The 26,485-nt window shown below is 39.7% G+C and overlaps 1 protein-coding gene across 2 annotated transcripts in view; it reads right to left on the reverse strand.

The window, feature by feature from the left end:
• galnt1 (UDP-N-acetyl-alpha-D-galactosamine:polypeptide N-acetylgalactosaminyltransferase 1) overlaps window positions 1–26,485 on the reverse strand; it is a 507,921-nt gene that overhangs the window by 51,098 nt on the left and 430,338 nt on the right. For both annotated transcript variants that reach the window (XM_039737531.1, XM_039737532.1), the window contains one exon: window positions 22,652–22,832. In XM_039737531.1, the coding sequence (XP_039593465.1) occupies window positions 22,652–22,832 (181 nt within the window). The remainder of the gene's footprint in view (window positions 1–22,651; window positions 22,833–26,485) is intronic.

The following is a 26,485-nucleotide window of genomic DNA, read 5'->3' on the forward strand; positions in this document are numbered from 1 at the left end:
AAGATAATGTGGTATAAGGGGTTTTATTATTAATTTGATGAGTTACCCTCTTAGCTTTTAGCAAAACAAATACTTGGTGAGACTTATTTGAACAACAGGACTCTTAGATTACTTGTCCTTGTTTTCTCCATGGATCAAGATTTTAGTTGTTAGACAAATCAAGATAAGTATACCACATCTACTTTCAAGAAAAAGAATAATGTAATTTATTGATTAGCAAAACAAGTATATAACTAGGACAACTGATTAAAACGGAAAATACACATTGTAAAATTGCCAGTTTCTACTCCAAATTACATATTAATTATACTAGAAAATTCAGTTTTTGGGTGTCTTTAGAGGTTTTGTAGCTCTTGTACTGGTTTAGTTCCCCAAATCTCTAAATTTTTCATTGAGCTATTTCCACTTGTCTGCTGGTCTAGTAGCTCCATTGTTCTACTGCATAAAACTGGTTAAGCTAGAGATATTAAATGTTACACTATGAGAAGGATTTTTTTTTAATTTCTAATTGTGCTGTTTGAAATAAAAAATGCATACAAACTTCACCTGTATTTCACATAACTACTGCTGCTTTTTGTTACACAGCAGCAGTTGAAGATGAGACAAGAATACTTAGCCACAAAAAGCATACATAAGTTTCACAGCTTTTACACAAATCTCAGATGACCTGGTATGCCTGGGAAGACATTTAATGCCATTGGGCCAACCGGTGCATCAAATAATTACCAACATTTAGCAACCATACCATAAGAAGTTAGCACCTGCAAAAAGCAGTATGTGGTTGGAAAAAAAGACAAATAATTTATAGCCACTTGAAAATCACTTCAGTGGACCAAGATGATCCGCTGTGGCGACCCCTAACAGGAGCAGCCAAAAGAAAAAGAAGTAGTACTAAGATTTTGTTGGTCATATGTGCCATGCAATAGTTCATTATTGCATGGCACAGTACCTAATCCAATAAAAGTGTCAGTCATTAAAATATTACAGTAATCCCTCGCTATATCGCGCTTTGACTTTCGCAGGTTTCGCTCTATCGCGGATTTTATATGAAAGTATAACTAAATATATAACGCGGATTTTTCACTGCTTCGCGGGTTCTGCAGACAATGAGTCGTTTTACTTCCTGTACATGCTAACTCAGTTGGTTTGCTCAGTTGATTTCATACAAGGGACGCTATTGGCGGATGACTGAGAAGCTAACCAATCAGAGCACGCAGATAAGTTTCTGCTTGCTGAATACAGTTTTAACCAGGAAGTCTCGTCTCGCTCATTCAGCATCAACGTGTTTCGCTGTGTAAAGAGTTGTGCTCTTTTGTGTTTATCTTTGTGCATAGTCAAGCCCTTCATTATGGCTCCAAAACGATCTGCTACTGCTTCAGGGCCCGTGCCCCAGCGCAAATGGAAGATGTTAACGATTGCCGAAAAGGTAAACGTTTTGGATTTGTTGAAGGCTACGATTCTTTTTATTAATAAAGTAGGAAAGGAATATAAGATCTATGGCCGCAGTGTCCTTTTAACCAGGGTGCAAAACAAGTTGTAAGTGGATGTAATAAGGCAGTAGTCTGGATGGAATCTGCTTTAGGGATTTGCATTGAAGACTGCCAGAAGAAGAACAACGGCAGTGCTACACAATCGCCTGAAGTGGCTCCTTTAAGGGCTGTAATGCTCTCCTTTGTTGTGCAGTAAAATTAAACTCATTGTTATCGGACAAGTCATCGTGTCGTTGTTGGTGAGTAACCATATTTAATTTTATACTTACAGTACTTAGTACATGTACGTATGTTTAGTGTCACTGTACACACAAATTTACTGTATACTATTTTTGTTGCATTGTACGTATTTATTGCTGGTGGCATGTCTATAGTAATGGCTGTAACATATGTGATATCGGAGACACTCAATATCTTTAAAATAATATTTAGGTTTTACTGTATATAAACAGTGTGTTTATATACATAATTTCAATGAATCTTACCTAATATCTAAGAGAATACAAAGGGATTATGCTGTATAACTCTGCGGGGAATATTTATAAACAGTGCGGGAGAGTTTGTAAGGGCTTAAAATATATAAAAAATAACCATAGAAACATACGGTTTCTACTTTGCGGATTTTCACCTATCGCGGGGGGGTCTGGAACGCAACCCCCGCGATCGAGGAGGGATTACTGTACTTAAAAAGTCAGACCTAGAACCACACATACTAAATTATAGGCCTTTCTCTGTAAAATACTAGAAAAAGTAATCGCCAATCAGCTTCAGTCACACCTTACGCATTAAAATTTATTTGAGAAATTCCAGTCTGGTTTCTGCACTGGTCATAGTACAGAAACGGCACTAACACGGGTTGCAAACGACATTCTGATATCCTCTGATGAAGAAAACTCCACTGTAATTATGTTGTTAGACTTAAGCGCAGCCTTTGACAACACTGACCATTCTATTTTACTGCACAGGCTATAAAATGATGTTGGGCTTACAGGCCCTGTGCTCGCTTGGTTTAGTTCTTATTTATCAAATCGATTCCAATATGTACAGAAATGTGCTGACAGTACTTCATCATTATACACAGAAGTGAGATATGGTGTCCCACAGGGCTCAGTACTGGGACCTTTACTATTCTCAATTTACATGCTTCCACTTGTATCTATCATTAGGAAACATGATGTTCATTTTCACTCGTATGCAGATGGCACCCAGTTATACCTTTCATTTAGATCAAATTAAGTTTCTCTGGTGTTGTCTTTAATTAGTTGTGTTAGTGAATTAAAGGAGTGGATGGATAAAAACTACTTGTCTTTAAACACAGATAAAACAGAGATGTTGAATTTGGAGGGAATGACGCTGATCACAATATTCTGTCATCATTTAACTCAGTTGGAATAGCCATTAATTTTACTGAATCAACACGCAATCTAGAAGTTATCTTTGACTCTAGCATGTCATTTAAAGCGCATATTACAAAGTTGTCCAAATCATGTTTCTTCCATCTTAAAAATGTTGGGAAATTAAGGTGCTTTCTAAATAAACAGGATTCTGAGAAATTAATTCATGCATTTATTTCTAGTAGGATTGACTACTGCAATGCAGTGTTCACTGGATGTTCAAACTGTTCTTTGTAAAGTCTCCAGTTAATCCAAAATGCTGCTGAATTATTACAAGAACAAGAAAATACAAACACATAACTCCAGTTCTTAAATCTTTACACTGGCTCCCGGTTAACTTTAGGGCAGATTTCAAAATCCTTCTTTTAACATATAAAGCATTAAATGGCCAAGGTCCGGCTTACTTGTCTGAACTTATCATGACTTATAAACCAGAGCGCACATTAAGATCTCAAGATGCTGGTCTGCTTATGAGTCCAAGGATTAATAAAATAACAGTGGGAGGTCAAGCTTTTAGTTACAGGGCCCCTAAAATGTGGAATGGTCAGCCTGCTGCTACAACAGATGCCCCTTCTGTCTCAGCTTTTAAATCCCGGCTGAAGACTCACTACTTCAGTTTAGCATATCCTGACTAGAGCTGCTGATTAACTGTACATACTGCATCTCTGTTGTTAGTCATTAGCACTAAAACATAAGTAACATGATGGTTATAACTGGATGCTAACCCTCACCAATTCTGTTTCTCTTCTTGGTACTCAAATGTGGCAATTGGTACCACGGCCTCCCTGCCAAGTTGTTTTACCTGCCTATGGTAAAGTCATACCTAATGGAGGATCACAAAGAAATTGTGGGAAAAAGGGGTCCTTTTATCGGATTAGCGCTATTTCAGCCGTGGAATGGCCAAATGGGGGAGGCAGCTTGATAGATGAGGTCTCCAGGACTCTAAACAAATCCAAATCATATTTTGGGATATCATCTACTGTTAAATTCTACTCCGTACTTCTAAAATTTTTATTTTCATACTGTATTGAGGATTTGTTCTGTTCTTTGTATTGTACTGTATTGTATTGACCCCCTTCTTTCTGATACTGACTGTACACCCAGCCTACCTGGAAAGGGGGTCTCTCTTTGCCTTTCCCAAGATTTCTTCTATTTTTTCCCTACAAGGGTTTTTTTGGGAGTTTTTCTTGTCTTCTTAGAGAGTCAAGGCTGGGGGTCTGTCAAAAGGCAGGGCTTGTTAAAGCTCATTGTGGCACTTCTTGTGTGATTTTGGGCTATACAAAAATAAATTGTATTGTATTGCATGTGACTAAAAATAAAATCGTGGGGCACCCATAAAAGAATTAAATTCAATTAAAATATATAGACTTGTTAAAGTGAAATTTCTAACAAGCTTAACTATGGAAAGGAAATTACACATCATATAAAACTTGATTGGAGTAGGTAGGAATCGTGTCACTTAAAATCATTGTTTTTATACATATATTTTTTAGGCACCCTAATGTCCAACAGTTCTCGGCATGTTACAAAAACCTTCACTTGGGAAAGTGATTTGAGAGAAATGACATTAGCGACAGAGTGGAATCGAACCTATAATCTTAAAGTGAAACATAACATTCACTCATGTTCATTTCTCATTTCAGAAAATCCACACCACAGTGAAAACTTACTCATGTGAGGTGCTAGAAATGTGTGTTTGTCTATTGGAGACTCAAATCTTTAATCTTTCTTAAAAAGGCCCAACACTTTACCCACTGAGCCAATATTGCCAAATCACTGAAAACAGTATTTAACCAAATTTGTATATAAATAATGAAAAGTTCGTAAAATTTCCAAAAAGAAAAAAAGTTTGGTTGTGTAGATTGGTCCGACCATTTGATTGAACATCCAACACACTAACTAACCACTTCACCAATGCTGCTTTAGATGGATGGATGGATGGATAGATACTTTATTAATCCCAAGGGGAAATTCACATAATCCAGCAGCAGTATACTGATACAAAAAACAATATTAAATTAAAGAGTAATAAAAATGCAGGTAAAAACAGACAATAACTTTGAATAATATTAGTGTTTACCCCCCCAGGTGGAATTGAAGAGTTGCATAGTGTGAGGGAGGAACGATCTCCTCAGTCTGTCACTGAAGCTACTCCTCTGCCTGGAGATGACACTGTTCAGTGGATGCAGTGGATTCTTCATGATTGACAGGAGTTTGCTTAGCGCCCGTCGCTCTGCTACAGATATTAAACTGTCCTGCTTCATTCCTACAATAGAGCCTGCCTTCCTAAAAATTTTGTCCAAGTGTGAGGCGTCCATCTTTATGCTGCCTCCCTAGCACACCACCGCGTAGAAGAGGGCACTCGCCACAACCGTCTGGTAGAACATCTGCAGCATCTTATTGCAGATGTTGAAGGACGCCAACCTTTTAAGAAAGTATAGTCGGCTCTGACCTTTCTTACACAGAGCATCAGTATTGGCAGTGCAGTCCAATTTATCATCCAGCTGCACTCCCAAGTATTCATAGGTTTGCACCCTCTGCACACAGTCACCTCTGATGATCATGGGGTCCATGAGGGACCTGGGCCTGCTTAACTGTCATATTGAAGTAATTTGACTAAACTTCAACACCAATTAATCAAAATGTTTTGTTTTTCTTTTTTTTTTTTTTTTATTAATTTTGTCTACATTGGTCGTGAACCTTAGACCATTTCATCGAAAGTCCAATACGCTAACCACTTGACCATTACATATACACACTGCTGAACGCACGTGGAGGAAATGCGGTCTGATCAGCTGCTGTCTTTCTGCTGCTGCTGCCAAGCTGTGTGTTCTGCTTGTCGCTCTGCGTGTCGATCATTTAAAAGCCTGTACAGCAGCTGTCCTTTTATCTCACTGCCTTGTCTTGCGTGATGTCAAATTGTCTTTCCGAGAAGATCACGTATCTTCTCCCTTCAAGCCTTCCAAGATTTTCTTTTTTACAATAGAGATATAAACTGTGTATACATGCACACACTAGGGGGCTTTGCCCCTCCTCATTTTGCAAGCCCACCACCTCCCCCTGACCGCTGGGCACACCACGTGCCACCCCCTTTGCATCTCTGCTGCTCACGTTGTGAAGGGGGTGGCTGAACGCATGCTTTGGAGATGTGGACTGATCCCCTGCATGCTTACTGCTCCTCAGGCTGTACTGCTTCTCGCGCTGAACGTCAATCATTTCAAAGCCTGTACAGCAGTTGTCCTTTGGTCTCACTGCTATGTCTTGTAGGACATTTTTAACAGCTGGGAGCACATGAAGTGCGTCTGCCAAAAGCATTCCAACAACTGCGAGGTTAGATGTCCATGAACTTGCTTGAAATTGTTTGTAAATAGGGCGTGATGTGCAAAAGTCACCGTCTCATGGGTCTTGCTCCCTAAGATTGTAATGTATACTCTCACTTGATGTCAAAGTGTCTCTGTAAGATGGTCACGTCTCAACCCAAGATTTTTTATTTATTTATTTATATATACAGGCAGTCCCCAGGTTACGTACGAGATAGGGACTGTAGGTTTGTACTTAAGTTGAATTTGTACTTAAGTTGAATTTGTATGTAAGTCGGAACAAGTACATTATTATAATAAATGCTATTGTTGACTAACTGTAACCAAGTGCTCTGCCAATGAATGATGGAGTGTCACCTCTTTCTGACCTTTTTATTATTTTTTATTTATTTTCAATGTTGATGGTTTTTCTCTTCTTTACTGTATCACCAGCATTTGCATCAGATTTGTGTTTCAGACACATTCTTGAAGGGTGAAGACAAAAGGTTAAGATGAGCTCTTCTGCACAGCACTGTACACGCTATCACAGCAGGAAGACACCAGACGTCAACACGTCTAATGTATAGGGTGGTCCAGATCTAATTATGCAATTTTCATTATGCTATAACATATTCAGTTTATTACATAGAAAATCACCCGAAAAATCCCGGACCATCGAGAAGTGTGCAAACTGACGACATGAAGAATTGTCTTCGCGCTGAACTGCAATCGTCCCTGCATAAATCAAAGTCATACAGACGATCTGGATTTGCATAATTAGATCTGGGCCACCCTATACTGACAAGAGACAACTTCCTACTATGTGCGTAACAGTACAAGCAGGCTTGCTATTGAAAATGAATGGGGGCAGCGAAGGGCGGTTCACCAGCCCACCTCACAGTCACCTCCACTACAGTATGCTGCCTGCAGTGTCCACCGCACCACTGCCCCATTCAACACACAGCCATCAGAGGCACACTACAATGCTTGCAGCATTACTAGCCGCCCATCTAGAATGAACAGGCAGCCGTGTGTGGTAGGCAGGCAGTGAAACCGCTTGCTGCCAGGAGCTGCCTGAGGTGACGCTACACTGCGTGAGCAGCGAAATTGCCCCCCTCCAGCCACCGCTTGCAGAGTCCCCAGGCAGAAGATGACGGATGTCGTAGGTCGGATGTCCATAACCTGGGGACTACCTATATATATACACACACACACATACACATAGTAATCCCTCCTCGATTGTGGGGGTTGCGTTCCAGAACCCCCCGTGATAGGTGAAAATCCGTGAAGTAGAAACCATATGTTTGTATGGTTATTTTTAGATATTTTTAGCCCTTATTAACTCTCCCACACTGTTTATGATTATTTCCCGCACAGTTATAAAGCATAAACCCTTTGTATTCTCTTAGATATTAGGTAAGATTCATTGAAATTCTGTATGTAAACACACTGTTTATATACAGTAAAACCTAAATATTATTTTAAAGATATCGAGTGTCTCCGATATCACTTATGTTACAGCCATGATGACAGGTCACCAGCAATAAATACATACAATGCAAGAAAAATTGTATACAGTAAATGTGTGTACAGTGACACTAAATGTACATACATGTACTAAGTACTGTAAGTAGAAAATTAATTATGGTTACTCACCAACAATGACACGATGACTTGTCCGATAACGATGAGTTTAGTTTTACTGTTACAGCTCTTCTAAAGGAGCCTCTTCAGGCAACTGTGTAGCACCACCGTTGTTCTTCTTCCAGTAGTCTTCAATCCAAATCCCTAAAGCAGATTCCATCCAGACTACTGCCTTATTACATCCACTTACAACTCCTTTTGCACCCTGGTTAAAAGGACACTGTGGCTGTAGATCTTATATTTCTTTCCTACTTTTTAAATAAAAAGAATCGTAGCCTCATTGATGCCGTAATGGCGTCCTACAGCAGTGTAGCTTTTCCCTTCCTTCAACATATCCAAAACGTTTACCTTTTCGGCAATCGTTAACATCTTCCGTTGGCGCTTGGGCACGGCCCCTGAAGCAGTAGCAGCAGCAGATCGTTTTGGAGCCTTAATGAAGGGCTTGACTATGCACAAAGATAAACACAAAAGAGCACAAAAGTGAACTCTTTACACAGCGAAACACATTGATGCTGAATGAGCGAGACGAGACTTCCTGGTTAACGCAGCAGAATCAAATTCAACGCTCTGTCGCTGAGCCATTCAGCACACAGGAACTTAACTGCATGCTCTGATTGGTTAGCTTCTCAGCCATCCGCCAATAGCGTCCCTTGTATGAAATCAACTGGGCAAACCAACTGAGGAAGCATGTGCAGGAAGTAAAAAGACACATTGTCCGCAGAACCCGCAAAGCAGCGAAAAATCCGCGTTATATATTCAGATATGCTCACATATAAAATCCGCAATAGAGTGAAACCGCGAAAGTCAAAGTGCGATATAGCGAGGGATTACTGTACATATATTTTCCCATGCATGAGTGGATGTTAACCACATTTTCCACTGCAATTAAAGCAGTAGACTGACTAAGAATAACCTATTCCACTGTCATGAGAATTGTACATTTTAATGTACACATTAAGTATTAATACAGGTTTGCATGGCCCCATAAAGTGATAGTTTTCAAGGGGTGGCACTAATGAAGAGAAGGAATCACATTGCATGACAATTGCAGTCAAAATATAGAATCTTTTTATAGAACAAATTTTGCAAACAACTTAAAACAAAAATTTTAACAACATATTGTCAACCATCCAAAGAGGCATTTACGCTTAATAAAATATCCAGAGGTGCTTGTCAAAAGTTGTATTGCACTGAACATGTATAAGAAAAAGGAATAAATAGTAAATATATTTTTTTGTTAACAATCTCTCTCCACTGACACGTTAAAGTGACTTTTTAAACAACTTTCCCATCATTAAACTGCATAATATTTAAACTAACAAATCCATCCATTTTCCAACCCGCTGAATCCGAACACAGGGTCACGGGAGTCTGCTGGAGCCAATCCCAGCCAACACAGGGCACAAGGCAGGAATGCAGGGTGCCAACCCACCACAGGACACACACAAACACACCCACACTCCAAGCACACACTAGGGCCAATTTAGAATCGCCAATCCACCTAACTGGCATGTCTTAGGACTGTGGGAGGAAACCGGAGCGCCCAGAGAAAACCCACGCAGACACTGGGAGAACATGCAACCTCCACGCAGGGAGGACCTGGGAAGCGAACCAAGGTCTCCTAACTGCGAGGCAGCAGCGCTACCGCTGCGCCACCGTGCCGCCCAAACTAACAAATAATAACAGTAAAATAAATAATAGTGCAACTTCCAGTAACAATACTATATACTATTTATAATGCTATTTGTGGTATAGTGGCATCTTAAAAAAAAAAAAGTCCGTTTTTAAATCCAGTTCACCGTGTCTGTCTCCGTGGGCGCGATTCCACAACTGCAGAGAGTTGATGAGTTGATTGGGGGGAGTCGCACCCAATCGTTCTCTATTGCTTCATCGGCTTACTGCGGCATGTGAATAAGGCGCTGCGCTCATGGAGATGTATATTTATAGGCCAGCAGGATAAGGGAAAGCAGAAAAGAAAAGAAGGGAAAAGGCTGTCATGCGAGACAATACAGACACCAGGACAGTGAAGGCAGCACGTTCCTCTGTGAGGAAGCGCAGGCTGAGGCGATCTAGGGCCTGGTTCATCCCACTGATTAAGCATGTAGAGTGGGGCGAGCGAAATGTAAGAACTCCCAATGGATCTGAGGAGCGACTGAGTGAGTGCGAAGGGAGACGGGAGGTGTGCCGACCTCGGATGGTCTGGCTGTGCAGTGTGATGGCACCAAAGACAGGAGTTGGCAGAAAGCAGTTTGTGCTGCAAAGGCTCCGCCAGCAACGCCCGTAAAGGATGAACTGGGGAGACAGAAGGTGGTGTGCTGCAATCGGGCAAGGAGAAAGACTGCATTTTAACCTCTATTTTAACGGATTTATTTATTATGGATTTTATCCTCGCGTTTCACTGGTTTTATGAATTTACTATTCATTTGGGTACTGTATGTTTCTGAACACTGCACAATAGTCACTTTTGGTTTTACTTTTGAATGTTTTTAACAAAAGCACTTGAGCACTTTCCACCATCCCCTGGCTTCGATTTCTCAGCTCATCTCAGTCATAATTATCAACAGTGTTGGTTCAACAGACTCCCATGTGGGAACAAGGAGTCTGTAGGTGACTGGCATCATAATACTATTACACAGTAACCAGGTACATTACACAGTATTGGGGGAAAAAAAAAAAAAAAAAAAATTGCTTGCATGTGGAAGATTTTACTGTGAACAAACAACATGCGGTCAAAGGAGCTCTCCATGCAGGTGAAAGAAGCCATCCTTAAGTTGCGAAAACAGAAAAAACCCATCTGGGAAATTGCTACAATATTACGAGAGGCAAAATCTACAGTTTGGTAGATCCTGGAAAAGAAAGCAAGCACTGGTGAACTCAGCAACGCAAAAAGACCTGCACGTCCACAGAAGACAACAGTGGTGGATGATCGCAGAATCATTTTCATGGTGAAGAGAAACCCCTTCACAACAGCCAACCAAGTGAACAACACTCTACAGGGGGTCGGCGTATCGATATCCAAGTCTACCATAGAGAGAAGACTGCATGAAAGGAAATACAGAGGGTACACTGCAAGGTGCAATCCACTCATAAGCCTCAAGAACAGAAAGGCTAGATTGGACTTTGCTAAAAAAACATCTAAAAAAGCAACACAGTTCTGGAAAAACATTCTTTGGGCAGATGAAACCAAGATCAACCTCTACCAGAATGATGGCAAGAAAAAGTATGGAGAAGGCGTGGAAAAGCTCATTATCCAAAGTATACCACATCATCTGTAAAACACGGTGGAGGCAGGCAGTGTGATGGCTTGGGCGTGCATGGCTGCCAGTGGCATTGGGACACTAGTGTTTATTGATGATGTGACACAGGACAGAAGCAGCCGAATGAATTCTGTGGTGTTCAGAGACATACAGTCTGCTCAAATCCAGCTAAATGCAGTCAAATTGATTGGGCGACGTTTCATGATACAGAAGGACAATGACCCAAAACATACAGCCAAAGCAACCCAGGAGTTTATGAAAGCAAAGAAGTGGAAAATTCTTAAATGGCCAAGTCAGTCACCTGATCTTAACCCAATTGAGCATGCATTTCACTTGTTGAAGACTAAACTTCAGACAGAAAGGTCCACAAACAAACAGCAACTGAAAGCCGCTGCAGTAAAGGCCTGGCAAAGCATTAAAAAGGAGGAAACCCAGCATCTGGTGATGTCCATGAGCTTAAGACTTCAGGCTGTCATTGCCAGCAAAGGGTTTTCAACCAAGTATTAGAAATAAACATTTTATTTCCAGTTATTTAATTTGTCCAATTAATTTGAGCCCCTGAAATAAAGGGATTGTGTTAAAAAAATGCTTTAATTGCCTCACATTTTTTATGCAATCGTGTTGTTTAACCCACTGAATTAAAGCTCAAAGTCTGCACTTCAACTGCATCTGAGTTGTTTCATTTAAAATTTATTGTGGTAATGTACAGAACCAAAATGAGAAAAAAGTTGTCTCTGTCCAAAAATTTTTATGGACCTAACTGTGTGTGTGTGTATGTGTATGTATATATGTATATATATATATATATATATATATATATATATATATATCAAAATACCAACCAGGAGAAGTAGTGTGTTAAAGAAGCAATGAAAAGAAAAGGAAACATTTTGAAAATAACGTAACATGATTGTCAATGTAATTGTTTTGTCACTGTTGTGAGTGATGAGTGTTGCTGTCATATATATATATATATATATATATATATATATATATTTACACACACACAAACATATATATACATATACACATATACATACACACATACACACACAGCTATTTCGTATCAGTGCAATACGCTGCTTGTTAAAACGGATAACTCCCGCTCTTACGTGCAAGTCTGCGTGGATATTATGAACTATCGTATTTGTTCAAGTTCTATTTAAATTTTAAATAGAAGGAATTTTTATTTAGTCGACAGAAATATCTTTGGTAGGAATGGTAAAACAGACAGGAATATTATTCTGAATAAATCAACTCAAACCTTAAACAACTTATAATATTTTGCTCTCCATAAAAATATATCCTGTCTAAATTATACAAGTTAGAAATAAAGTAAACGTTAAAAGAACAAACATTCAAATTTCTTTACTCTTATGTAATTTTATATAAAAATAAACTTAGATTTTAAATATCCCAAAAGATTTTGCTCTCCATAAAAATATATCCTGTCAAAATTATACAAATTCAAATATGAACATGCTGCATAACAAAACCTGGAAATATAAATAAAATGTGTTCCTTTCAGCAATAACAAATCAAATCATTCAGTTGTCTTTGCTCATATGTCATTTTAGAGCTGGACGCCTGGCATCTTTTTTGGCACAGGTTCGTTTCTGTTTGGTGTGAGGTTCTGTGTTGTGGAGATTCTCAGGATGGATTGCAGGTGCTCATCAGTGAGGCGACTCCTGTGTGCTGTTTTGTTAGTCTTTATCACTGAGAAGAGCTTCTCACACAGATATGTGCTACCAAACATGCACAAGGTTCGAGCCGCATGTAGACGGACTTTTTGTTCTTCAAAGTCACCAAAGCGCCGTGCAAACTCAGTGCGCTCAGTTTATCAGCAAAGTGCGATTTGGGAACACCGTAGTGACGACTTGGTTTAACATTACTTGGCAACAGGGAAAGTGGGGCAAGGTGCACTGGTGCATTTGTGTCTCCCATAAAAGCAGCTTCACTTGAAATCACTTTGTGATTGTGCACGGGTAAAACGTCCGCTGAAGTGTCAGATTCTTATTTAATTCTTCTGCTTTCTGTATCTTCTGCATTGCATTCAGGTCTTTCAGGTTACCCTGATGTTTTGTGTCATAGTGCCGTCTTAGATTAAATTCTGTAATTACAGCCACATTAGCTCCACAAATGAGACACACGGGTTCAGTAAACATATACTCAGCCTCCCATCGGTTTTAAAGGCTCTATTTTCAGAATCAACTTTTCTCTTCAGCATCGTGTGAGCTAGCTTCGCAATAACTTGCAGCATCATAAGGTAGACTTGATTAACGCGTAAGTGTTCGGCAAGGCAGCTGAAGCGCTGCATTATGGGATCTGTAGTTTATTGTGTTACCAGCGCTTCATATACCGGGCCATTAATAACAATAATACAGTATATAAAATGATGGGCGGATATAATTACGCCGGGCGGATGTGGCCCGCGCCCTTGAGTTTGACACATATGGACTAAATAGAACTTGAAAAGATATATTTTTCAAATGTGATCGCAATTCAGATAGAGTTGACGCAAGACTACAGCCTGCATGCCTCAATAAGTCATCCTCCCTCGCTCTTACTTTTTACCGCTCATCTAATGAATACACTGAGTATGGCTTTACCAAAACAATCATTGATGGCTAATAAAGTATCCATTATTCGAGTATGTAGATCGGGATATATATATACATATATATATACCCGCGTATCGCAGCACAGAAGTAGTGTGTTAAAAAAGCTAGAAAAGAAAAGGGAACATTTTAAAAATAACGTAACATGACTGTCAATATACAGTATTTGTTTTGTGAGTGTTACTGAGTGTTGCTGTCATCAAGGATTTGATTATCATTATTTCTTTCAATCAGGTTCGTATTTGTAGGATGTGTTGTGTTCAAGTTACATTCCGTGTTTGTCAATCGCTGTAAAGATGACAGGTTTCATTCATCGATTCGTTTCTTACTGCATCAATAAACAGCTCGTCTTCTTCTTTATCTGAGACCTGACACACTGCATGCACGGGTTTTTTACACTGTCTTCCTTTAGCGGGACATTGACTTTTTCCACCGTGTGCTTTGTTTCCGCAGTAGCTGGATTTATGAATATGCTTGTATGTATCAGACGCGCTTCATATTTTTGCTGCCTTTTCAATTGTGTAATTCGGTTTTGTTCAGCTCTTTGGAACTGTTGCTTTTATCTGTGCACGCGCCAGTTCACGTGAGCCGCTCGGTGTACATGCATCGAAGGTTCCCAGCTGTGCTGGTGCCATGTCGTGCTATGTCCATGGCTGTATTTAATGTTACCTTAGTCCTGGCACTTAAAACTTTCTCTCGCAGTTTCGCTGAGTTTGTGTCAAACACCACCCTGACCATCTCATCTTCCTCTGCATAAGCACAGTCCTTCACCCGTGAATATTTAGTGGCAGTTTGCTATTGGATTGCCGCTGACGGACGGCCTTATATGGGCAGGCACTAAATTACAAACGCCAGCGCAGCCTGTCTATGAACTTAATTTAAAGTGTAGGTTTACATCGTGCTTTGTTTCCGAAGTAGCAGAACTCATGAATATGGTTGTATATGTCACTCGCTCGCTTCTTATTGTTTCGCTGCCTTCTCAATTATATAATGCATGTTTTCTTCAGCGCTTTTGAGGTCTTCCTGGTTTTCTATGTACTGCGTGATTACGTGAGGCGTGATGATGTCACACAAACTCCCCCACGGCGTTCAAGCTCATCTCCATTACAGTAAATGGAGAAAACAGCTTCCAGTTATGACCATTACGCGTAGAATTTCGATATAAAACCTGCCCAACTTTTGTAAGGAAGCTGTAAGGAATGAACCTGCCAAATTTCAGCCTTCCACCCACACGGGAAGTTGGAGAATTAGTGATGAGTCAGTGAGTGAGTGAGTCAGTGAGTGAGTGAGGGCTTTGCCTTTTATTAGTATATATATATATATACATACATATACATATACATATATATATATATATATATATATATATATATATATATATATATATATAGTGGTAGATGGCCAGGGGCCTTACAAGGGCGGGACACCCTTCAGATGAGAGGACTGGGGGAGGGGACATGTCAACAGTCATACCTTCCCCGGGACACGAGAGGGCAGCCCCCCTGGTTTGCATCGGGGCCAAAGGACTAACGCTTGGAAGCTCAAGCCTGTTGGGGGACCATGGCCACCGCCAGGGGGCATTTGGACAATCCTAGAGCCTTGGACTGCAGCACTTCCACCACCCCAGGAAGTGGTGCAAGAAGAACGTCAGGAAACTCCTAACCTGGAGCACACCTGGGTGAACTATAAATGGGGCCCGCCTCACTCCATTCAGGGAGCCAGACTCAGGAGGCAGAGGAAAAAGCTTGCAGGAGAGGAGTGAAGGTTGCAGGAAAAGAGAAAGAAAACACAGTAAAAGACAAAACAAAAAACTGTGAGCATTGTTGATTGGGGCACAATGTGTACAAAATAATCTGAAAATTAAAGTGTGTGTTTTGCGACTTCTGTGTGTCCTGTGTCATTCTGTGATTCGGGCATCTTCCACAATATATTATATATATATATATATATATATATATATATATATATATATATATATATATATATATACACATACATACATACATACATACATACATACATACAGTAATACCTCGTTATATTGCGCTTCGACTTTCGCGGCTTCACTCTATCGCGGATTTTAAATGTAAGCACATCTAAATACAGTATATATATCACAGATTTTTCGCTGGTTCGCGGCTTTCTGCGGACAATGTGTCTTTTAATTTATGGCACATGCTTCCTCAGTTTGTTTGCCCAGTTGATTTCATACAAGGGACGCTATTGGCGGATGGCTTAGAAGCTACCCAATCAGAGCATGTATTACATATTAACTAAAACTCCTCAATGCTATAAGATATGCTTCCCGCGCGGTGCTTGATTGTTTGCTTCTCTCTGTCTCTCTCACTCTCTCTGCCTGACGGAGGGGTGTGAGCAGAGGGGCTGTTTGCCTAGAAAATACGACGCTCCTCTACAAAATGCCGCTTTATCGCGGTGCTTCTGCATACTTAAAAGCACGTATTGATTTTTTGATTATATGCTTTTCTTAGCGAGCACGCTCTCTCTCTCTGACATTCTCTGCTCCTGACGGCGCTCCTTTGAAGAGAAGATATGTTTGCATTCTTTTAATTGTGAGAAAGAACTGCCATCTCAGTCTTGTCATGGAGCACAGTTTAAACTTTTGACTAAAGGGTGTTATTTCATGTCTAGAGGGCTCTAATAATGTTAACAGTGTGGGAGAGTTTATAAGGGCTTAAAATATATAAAAATAACCATACAAACATATGGTTTCTACTTCATGGATTTTCCAAATAGGAGGGAAACTTACAATTGACCCCCTTAAATACTCTTTTTCATTATAGGATTTACCTGTGTATGTAGGTCAGGGGTCACTGAGCTTACCAAACCAATTTGAGTTCCAATAATTAGTTCTAAAAGTTTTGGAATCAATAAAATGACAACGGTGCCCAAATTTATGCACCTGCCTGATTTTGTTTGAACAATTATTGTACACTTTCTGTAAATCCAATAAACTTCATTTCACTTCTCAAATATCAGTGTGTGTGTCTCCTATATGATATATTTAGATTGTCCAAACTTTTGCATCCCACTGTATATATATGGCCTTAATTCTAAGCAGTATGTGTGGAGACAACCAGACACTGCTCATCACTTGTCCAATACAGTCCCCACAGTGAAGCATGGCAGTGGCAGCATCATGCTGTGGGGGTGTTTTTCAGCTGCAGGGACAGGACGACTGGTTGCTATTGAGGGAAAGATGAATGCGGCCAAGTACAGGAATATCTTGGACAAAAACCTTCTCCAGAGTGCTAATGACCTCAGACTGGGCCGAAGGTTTACCTTCCAACAAGACAATGACCCTAAGCACACAGCTAAAATAACGAAGGAGTGGCTTCACAACAACTCTGTGACTGTTCTTGAATGGCCCAGCCAGAGCCCTGACTTAAACCCAATTGAGCATCTCTGGAGAGACCTAAAAATGGCTGTCCACCAACGTTTACCATCCAACCTGACAGAACTGTAGAGGATCTGCAAGGAGGAATGGCAGAGGATCCCCAAATCCAGGTGTGAAAAACTTGTTGCATCTTTCCCAAGACTCATGGCTATATTAGCTCAAAAGGGTGCTTCTACTAAATACTGAGCAAAGGGTCTGAATACTTAGGACCATGTGATATTTCAGTTTTTCTTTTTTAATAAATCTGCAACAATTTAAAAAATTTTTTTTTTTGTCTGTCAATATGGGGTGCTGTGTGTACATTAATGAGGGAAAAATTAATTTAATTGATTTGAGCAAATGGCTGCAATATAACAAAGAGTAAAAAATTAAAGGGGGTCTGAATACTTTCCGTACCCACTGTGTATATATATATATATATATATATATATAAAATATATGTGTATATATATATATATATATGTGTATATATATATATGTGTATATATATATATATATATATGTGTATATATATATATATATATATATATATATATATATATATATACAGTATATAGTGTTAAATCAACCCAGTCACAGACAGGCACAGTGACACACAAGTCCCAAGCACACGTTTTACTTTCTTTTCGTTTCTTTACACAGCACACAGTGCCCAAATTAGCCACAATTAATGCACAGCCTCTTTCTCTCTCTTCTCTTGTCCTTTCTACTGCTGCCTCCATTCCTCTCCTGTAAGCTCTGTCATTCACCTCCTGACTCCAGATCCTCAAATGAAGTGAGGCGGCTTCTCTTATAGTGCACCCAGAAGTGCTCCAGATGCGCTCCCATTAGCTTCTGGCAGCACTCTTGGGTGTGGCAGAAGTACTGCATGGACACCCGGAGGCACTCAAGGTGTCCTCAGATCTTCTTTTGGCAGCACTTCCGCAATTGTCCAGGTGCCCCCTGGCAGTGGCCATGGGCCCAAGAAGGTTTGAGCTTCCAATCTCCAATCTTGTGGCCCCCGATGTAAAACAGGTGGGCTACCCTCGTGTCCCAAGAGAGGTATTGTCTCTCTCCTGGTCCTTCCATTTTCGAGGCAAAAGCCCCAGCCATTCACCACTATATATATATATATGTAATCACTAAAAGTATAACACAAGGAAATGAGAAATTTAAATTTAAAGTAATTAACGTACAAATCCCAGGTTAAAACTGATGAAATATTGCATATAACTGGAGATCAGCATGCATGTAAAGTTTGAATGAATTCGGTAAAAAATTGATTGCAAAATTTGACCTAGACATACAGAGAGGGCAAGCTGAATAAAATTGTGTAGCAAGAATAAAAAACCATAATAATTAAAGAAAAGAAAATTTAGAAACAAAATAACATCGTAATCGTTATAAACAAAGCAGCTATCAATAAAATCATCTTTCTATTGATGCCTAATATTCTGTAGACAGTTGTTGGGCTTGATCCGGCCATTGAAAAACTTTTGAGTAGTGTGGCAGAGTGTATTTTTGTTATGTTATCATATTAGTTTGTTTGGTGGTATTTGGTGCATCCTGTGGTGCCTGATTTCCGAAAACGTTTAAAGTTTTATTGAAAGTCTAACATCTTCAGTAGGATTCATGTAATATAGCTATCTGTCTAAAACGTTAAAGAATTTATCTGCTAGGACCATTCCTTAACCAAGGCTCTACTGCAAGCTCTTCCAGGTTGCTTTGCTAGCACAGAACCAGATATTGAAGGCAGGCTGTGTGAGGTACTACGCAAGTTTTAAGAGAGCAATGCATCTTCTGCTGACTAGAAAACAATTTACTCCTACGTACACATCTAGGGTCTATTCTTTGTTACTGACAGAGGGGGTCTCATCACATATAATATGAGGACAAACTGGGTATAAGGATCATAGGGCACTCTGGTAAGTGCATTAACTCTGGTAATACATGGTGCTTAGCAGCATTCAGGACACAATGTTGCTGATGGTATCTGCAGCGTGTAATTAAGTAAGTGGAACAAGCTGTGGACAGAAGGGTGATTGCCCACTTTTAACAATGAATATTTTTCATAGTTCCTCCACCTTAATGCAGCCCAAGCTTTGCTGCTGCTATGAAGACATTTACTCTTGACTTGAGCATAATTGTGACTTATAGACACAATTTTACAATCTTCAGAGGGGTTTTACATTCTTACAATTCATTTATGTGCATTTTTCCTCCATTAAAAATGAAAGGAAAATGTTGTTTTTTTTATTAACATATTATTAGCAACTTATTGTCATTGCAGGGTGTACCATTTTAATGAGAGCTCATTTTATTTGACACATAACTAGGAACATCAATGAGGTGACTTAAAAGCAAGGAAATAAAGAGTGTCAGTATTCCATTTTTGAAATCTTACAGATGAATGCATTATACAATGCCATGCTGTTAATTGAAGTCAACATAAGCAAACAGCAAATTATAATGAATATTCAGTACTGAAAATGTGATACATGGAGGACTAAGGTGCACTTAGAAGTCGGGCTGGCCAATTGGTTTGTTATGGAAATAAACATTGACTCATAAAAAACAATTTCCAATTAAACCAAAAATAATGTGAAAAAATAAAACAACCTGATTCTCATACATAGAAGCCTTAAACTGCATTGCTAATACCTCATCAAACATTGTTATCAGGAGGATGATAATAATCAAAATAATAATGTTTTATTTATATAGCACCTTTCCCATTCTCAAGGCACTTCATGGAGTCTCAGAAATAAACAGCAGGGTATGTATAATATTGGATACAAATGTTTCCTGAATAGAACACTAAAACAGATACAGGATGTACAAAGTATTAATTAACTAGAATAAAAGACAAATTATAGTAACATACTAAATTCAATACTAAAAGAAAAGCCTAGCAATAACATCATTTGTGATATAACACACACACACACAAATTATACTGACCATGTGGACAGACAGGAAGACTGAAAGAGGGGGCAGAATGTCAAGTCAAGTTAAAATGAGTTAAATGGCTTCCTAAACAGATGAGTTTTAAGTTGTTTTTTAAAAGAATGAATGGAGTCAGCTGATCTAATTAATTTAGGGAGGTCATTCCAAAGTCTGAGCGCTTTACAGCTAAAGGCCCTGTCACCCATAGAGTGCAGGTTAGTGTGGGGCACAACAAGACTGCTAGAATCAGAAGACCTTAGAGGGCGAACAGCAGCATAGCGATGGAGAAGGTCACTGATGTAGTCCAGTGCAAGGCCATTTAAAGCTTTGTAGAATAGATCCAGTAAGACGCAGAGGCTCAAATACTGTTAATCACTGCCCATTTAGTGTACAATTTAGGTTCAAACATATTACTGCATATTAATTGCATTGTTGGGGAAAAATACTCCTTTTTAGATACCCCATCAAAACCCTCCCAAGTGGACTAACAGTATCAACATGCAGTAAGCATAGGATATTTCTTATTACTGCATTGTAGGAGTTGTGTCAGAAGTTAAGTGGTTTAAGTGGTTAAACATGGCATGCACCATTAATGGCTACTGGCTAATTACTATCCAAAATTTTCTTTGCAATAACTATCCATCCATTTTCCAACCCGCTGAATCCAAACACTGGGTTGCGGGGGTCTGCTGGAGCCAATCCCAGCCAACACAGGGCACAAGGCAGGAACCAATCCTGGGCAGGGTGCCAACCCACCGCAGGACACACACAAAACACACCAAGCACACACTAGGGCCAGTTTAGAATCACCAATCCACCTAACCTGCATGTCTTTGGACTGAGGGAGGAAACCCACGTAGACGCAGGGATTACAAGTACACTCCATGAAGGGAGGACCCGGGAAGCGAACCCAGGTCTCCTAACTGTGAGGCAGCAACGCTACCACTGCGCCACCGTGCCACCCTGCAATAACTAATATGGGAGAATTCTACCAAGTATAGTTTATTTTTAAGAAAAATTTGCAAAAACTTTATTTCCGGAAAAAAAAAAAAAAATGGTATCCATTGCTCAAATTTAACAATGTTTTGTCTAAATAAAAGCAAATCTTAACTTTCACGCTTTAATTTTTTTAACCTGGTACCCACAACACCATTCCAGAAGAGTTGATGTTAGGTAGAACCAGCAGTGGACAGGACACTAGCCTAATATAGGGCACACACTGTGCAAATCCACCAATCACGCCAAAATGCACAGGGACTCTCGATGGAATATAGCACCACCAGAGGAAATTCACATAAAAAGAGGGTGTGCATATATAAACTATGAAAGGTTTAAACACTGTGAGGGATGAGCTATCAGCTCCTGAATAATTAGCACACATATTCACAATCCAAAAATATGTCTTTTGTTTACCTATAATAATGAGCTATAAAAGCAGACCGTAACACAAAGTGCAATCAACACACATTCATGCTTAGGGCAGCCTGTTCAACAGCCACGTTGATAGTCTCCTAGTCGGACATGATGAATAGATGCACTTCAGATTTTTTTGCATGTCTGTTGTGCTCTTTGATGACCTGCTGCCTCTTATTCAGCTCTTTGTTCATTTTACTGGCACCCACATAACTAGACTCTCCTCGAAATTCACCACTTTGGAAAAAATGCACTGTGCCATGTACATTGCTGCATTTCATGTGCAGCGCACGCCACTTACACGCTGGGGTGTGTCTTTGTATTGGATGCCACTTTTGCCGATGTGTCAAGTATAAACCAGCCTTGACGAGTATTCAGTTTAACACTGCCAGTTTAATAATGCATGTCCTCAAGCATCTCTACAAAAACAACACCCTGAAGCAATCAAAAACACACTACTCTGGGATCTGATAAAAATACAAAAACATTTGCCTTTTAGACATTATAGAGAGATATTGGGCTTATGTGGATGGTAGAGATATAGTTTGGAAATGTATTTATCCTCTCAGATGACTATTATGGCTACACTAAAACTGTTGTAGAAAAGCCATAGTTTTAAATTAAACTCAGTATTAGCAACCTTAGCATGTCAGCAAACAGTAGGCAGCATATCATGTGACAGTTTAGCAAAGTCAAGTATAAAGATGAGGAGAATGAAGTTGTCTCAGTCAAAGTGGTTTATACATACAACATCAATCAAAGTAAGGAGTCTTAGCTCAAATGAAATTAAAAGACTTCTACTATATAATTGTACACAGTCTGCATTACTTTTAAAATAATAAACACATAACTACCTCACCTGTAATGTGTTTACTGGTTTTTATTGATTTAATTTAATTACTACAGACAGCCTTTCTTTTGAGTTGCCTCTGGTAGTTAGGGTTTTTGGATTGTTAAAATGGCTACATTTGCTTTTGTCTGAAGGTCACATATTATTAAGGTGCTATCAAACCTGGTTAAAATATAACCTGCTTTCATCTGTAACCAATGGTGAATATTTAAATATGTAGCAATAAAGCTTATTGGAAACAGCTTTGTTTGATCAGTAAAATGTTTTCTGTTTTAAAGAGCAGTATGATGTTAACCAGAGCCCAGAGCATTCTGGCTTACTGCATGATGGGCATTAATGGTCTTACCAGGAGAAATGATGTAGAAGAAATTCTTGAATTCATCCATCCAGACCTCTGCCAGCCGCCTGTTGTTCTTATTGATGATCTGCCCTGTTCCACCAGGGAATGTGTATGGAGTTGCTTTTCGGAAAACATGACCCACGTGGGAACAAGTCACAATTTCTAGTGTGCCACCACATTGCCAGATCTGAGGATATAAAACAAATCAATATTGTACACAAATCTTTGTATTTTTTATATTTTGTTAAGGGAATACAGGGTTAGTGCAATTAACAGTATTGTTGCTTCCCAGGTACAAGGATCTGGGTTTAAATTCCAGCTTGGTCAGGACAGACCTACAGTTGGCTAATGGATGGGTATTTAATTTACTCTTAAACCAAAATAATGATGATTTCATGGGCATTTGTCACTTACTGTGCATTTCAAAGATAGTTTTGGCATGTGGAACTACCCGTTATTTCAATATTATGTAGAAGTACTGCATTTTGTTCAAAATCTACCTTTGACTTTACACCACTTGCAAGTTATTAAATTAAATCTAAACATATGATTTACTCATAAACGTTCAACTTAAAAATCTTTTACGTTTTGGGGAAACAAAACCCGAAAAACAAATGTTCATTCTACTTCAGCAGGATACTTACTGTCTTTCAGCTTAGATTGCTACTCAACAACATCACCTGTACAAAAATGTTCTACCAAAGAGAAAGTCACTTTAATTAACATCATATTTGTAATTTAAAAATGAGTTGAAAATGGTTGCTTTGCATTAATCTAACAGACATCAAAACCTCCATCAGAAAATGGCTGTGCAAATGTTTGACCAACACAAAACAGGTATTTCATAACACTCCTAACAATTTATCTGTCATGATCACCTTTTTATGGTTTCTAATCCTTGACTACTGCTGATCTCACTGAATCGTATTATAAGGAACTATTAAGATTAATAGTGACAAAACATAATTAACAAAAAATAAATAATAAATTCCAAACAAGCCCAACAACCCAATAAGAACTGTTTAGCACCCAAGTCCCATCCTCTCCCCTCCTACCCTCAATCACAAGGCACTTCACAGGGGAAGCCAATGCACAATCAAATCTAACAAACCTCTACCAAGGTAAAATGAGGGTTGGAATTCTCTCTCCCTGGTCCTCATTTTGAGCTCTCCAATGACGCACATAATCAGAATTTATAAATACTGTGTGTTTTCTCACATTGGCAGTTGCAACTTTCACAACACAAGCATAGCAGCAGCAGTGAGGTTACAGTCATGTGATGCACAAACCAAGTAAAGAGAAAGTGTGCTTTGCTGGAACTGCAAGAATCGAGTGTGTAGTGTGGGCACACTAAGACAAGAAGCATAACAACATTTGAAGATTCAGGACATGATAGGTTGAGTCCATAAGTAGTGTTTATTACCATATTGAACAGCTGTCAATGTTAGTGTTTTTGAGCAATTGTATATTGTATAACTGTATATTCTAGTGACGTAATGTGACTGTAGCCACTGCTGTTTTAAATATGTTTTAGTGGCACACAGGAGTGCCCTTCCACACAGAGTTTATAGAAGCCCTAAGCAAAGGAATCATCACGTTTTGTATGTGTATTCCTTCCTTCTACAGGTCAGTTACAAATTTGTGTTTGCTGTAAAGAACATGAACACACATGCTTATAACCTAAGGACTGTTGAAAATTACATGGGAGAAATAAGTCTTATCTATCTGAATAAAGTTCATCCCATCCAGTCAGTCAGTCATTTTCCAACCCACTATATCCTAACACAGGGTCATGGGGGTCTGATGGAGCCAATCCCAACCAGCACAGAGCGCAAGGCAGGAAAAAAATCCCGGGAAGGCAACCATTGCAAGGTACACACACACACACACACACAAACACACACACACACACACCAAGCACACACTAGGGACAATTTAGGATCGCCAATGCACCTAACCTGCATGTCTTTGGACTGTGTGAGGAAACCAGAGCACCCGGAGGACACTGACACAGACACGGGGAGCAGGGCTGTGGAGTTGATAGATAAATGCTCCGACTCCTCAGTTTCTAAATCTTCCGACTCCGACTCCTCTGTATGTATATACTATGCTAATGTATTTTCTACATCCATTGAAGGAAAGGAAGGCAACATACATGTCATTTCACCACAGAACTACTGGCTAGGAAGCCAACACTCTACTATAATGCCAGATTAAAGACAAACACAATTGATTGGCGGCCGCAGATTGCAGGTGTCCACATGGACGGGCAGATCCAGCTTGCCGAAAATCTCGACCACCGCCTCCATCCAAAGTAATGTGATGCCTCTGTCTGCTGCAGTGGCTGTCTCCTCTGTCAGCCAGCCGGACGTTTAGTGCATTGTGTCACTCACCGGCCAGCTGATCAGCAGAACGAGCCTCTGCTGGAGAGAGGTAGGGAGATCTGTGTTCTCGGCTGAGAACACACCAGATGATTTTTCAGGCGTTTGACGCGTGATGACTCGTTGAACGGCCGAAAAATCGGCAGTGCATCTGTAAATGTATGGGGGGCTTTAGGCTAGGTTCACAGTTCCCTGTAACAGTGGAACACGACACAATGGAAAGCGGTGCCGCACCTTACCTGTGCATTACATCCCATATAGTGACGCATACAGTCAATGAAAAGCATGCTTCATGGTTACTTGACATGTTCGTTTTGTGGTAACATTATGCACTGCATGCATTGGGCTTTATTCTTACAGCAGAGAAGTAGATCATTATGACTGTTTGTGAATTGGGACATTTCAACTTACTTTTTTAATTCCCATTTAAATTTAGTAGGAGTCGGAGTCGGTTAAGTTTTTGCCGACTCCAGGTACCCAAAATTGTCTCCGACTCCACAGCCCTGACGGGGAGAACATGCAAACTTCACGCAGGAAGGACCCGAGAAGCGAACCCAAGTCTCCATACTGTGAGGCAGCAGCGCTACCACTGTGCCACCGTGCCGCCCTCATCCCATCCATTGTTCATATTTCTTTTTATAAGCTATAAACCAAACAGAAACAGGCAGAATCAGATGCATCTCATGTTGTTTCATTACCACTTGCATGTGCCTTAGCACAGAGCAGATGAGCGAGAGACCAAGAATGGGAAAAAGAGAAAGCCATCCTAATCTGGGTTGCCAGAGGCATGGTTTTTCCACCACACTTGGCTATTTTTCAACACTTGTCATCATTCTCAAAACCAGTAGAGGCAAAGCCTGTGCTTCTCTCTGTCCTTAATAATCCAAGGGGGAGTACCACCAATCCCCCAAACGTGCTAGCCATTATAGTCTACAGAGAGCACAGCACCATTAGGCAAGCTTTCAGTTGTCACTGGGCTGGAAGTTATTTCAGGATCTGGCAACCCTGATCCTTAATAGCAAAGAGGAGAACACATGCTGCACATCCCACCTTCACAGTGTTTAAGTACACAGCCATTTAAATAAGCATAAAACACAGAATACACTGTAGAGTTTTTCTGTCAATGCTAACGGACATTAGAGGCACAGTAGTAAGAGGAAGATTAAATCTGCAAATTCTGAGTTGCTGTAATCTGAAATTAATAAATTCAGATTGTTGTGTAAATGTTTATACATTTCTGATTCTTTGTGCAAAACATGCATCAAATTTCTTGAATTTTAACACCCTTAACTGAATGTGTAGGAAATGGACAGGTGGACTCCCATTTAGACTTTGTTTTAAATAATAAACACAAAGTCAATAAAAATGCCATACTGTTTAACTGTAAATACTTGTTTGACTGAGCCTCTCTTACAATAGCTCTTTTTTTACTATTTTGTGTTGAAATAGATAAAGCTTG

This window comes from Polypterus senegalus, chromosome 15 (assembly GCF_016835505.1).
Source record: "Polypterus senegalus isolate Bchr_013 chromosome 15, ASM1683550v1, whole genome shotgun sequence".
NCBI lineage: Eukaryota > Metazoa > Chordata > Cladistia > Polypteriformes > Polypteridae > Polypterus > Polypterus senegalus.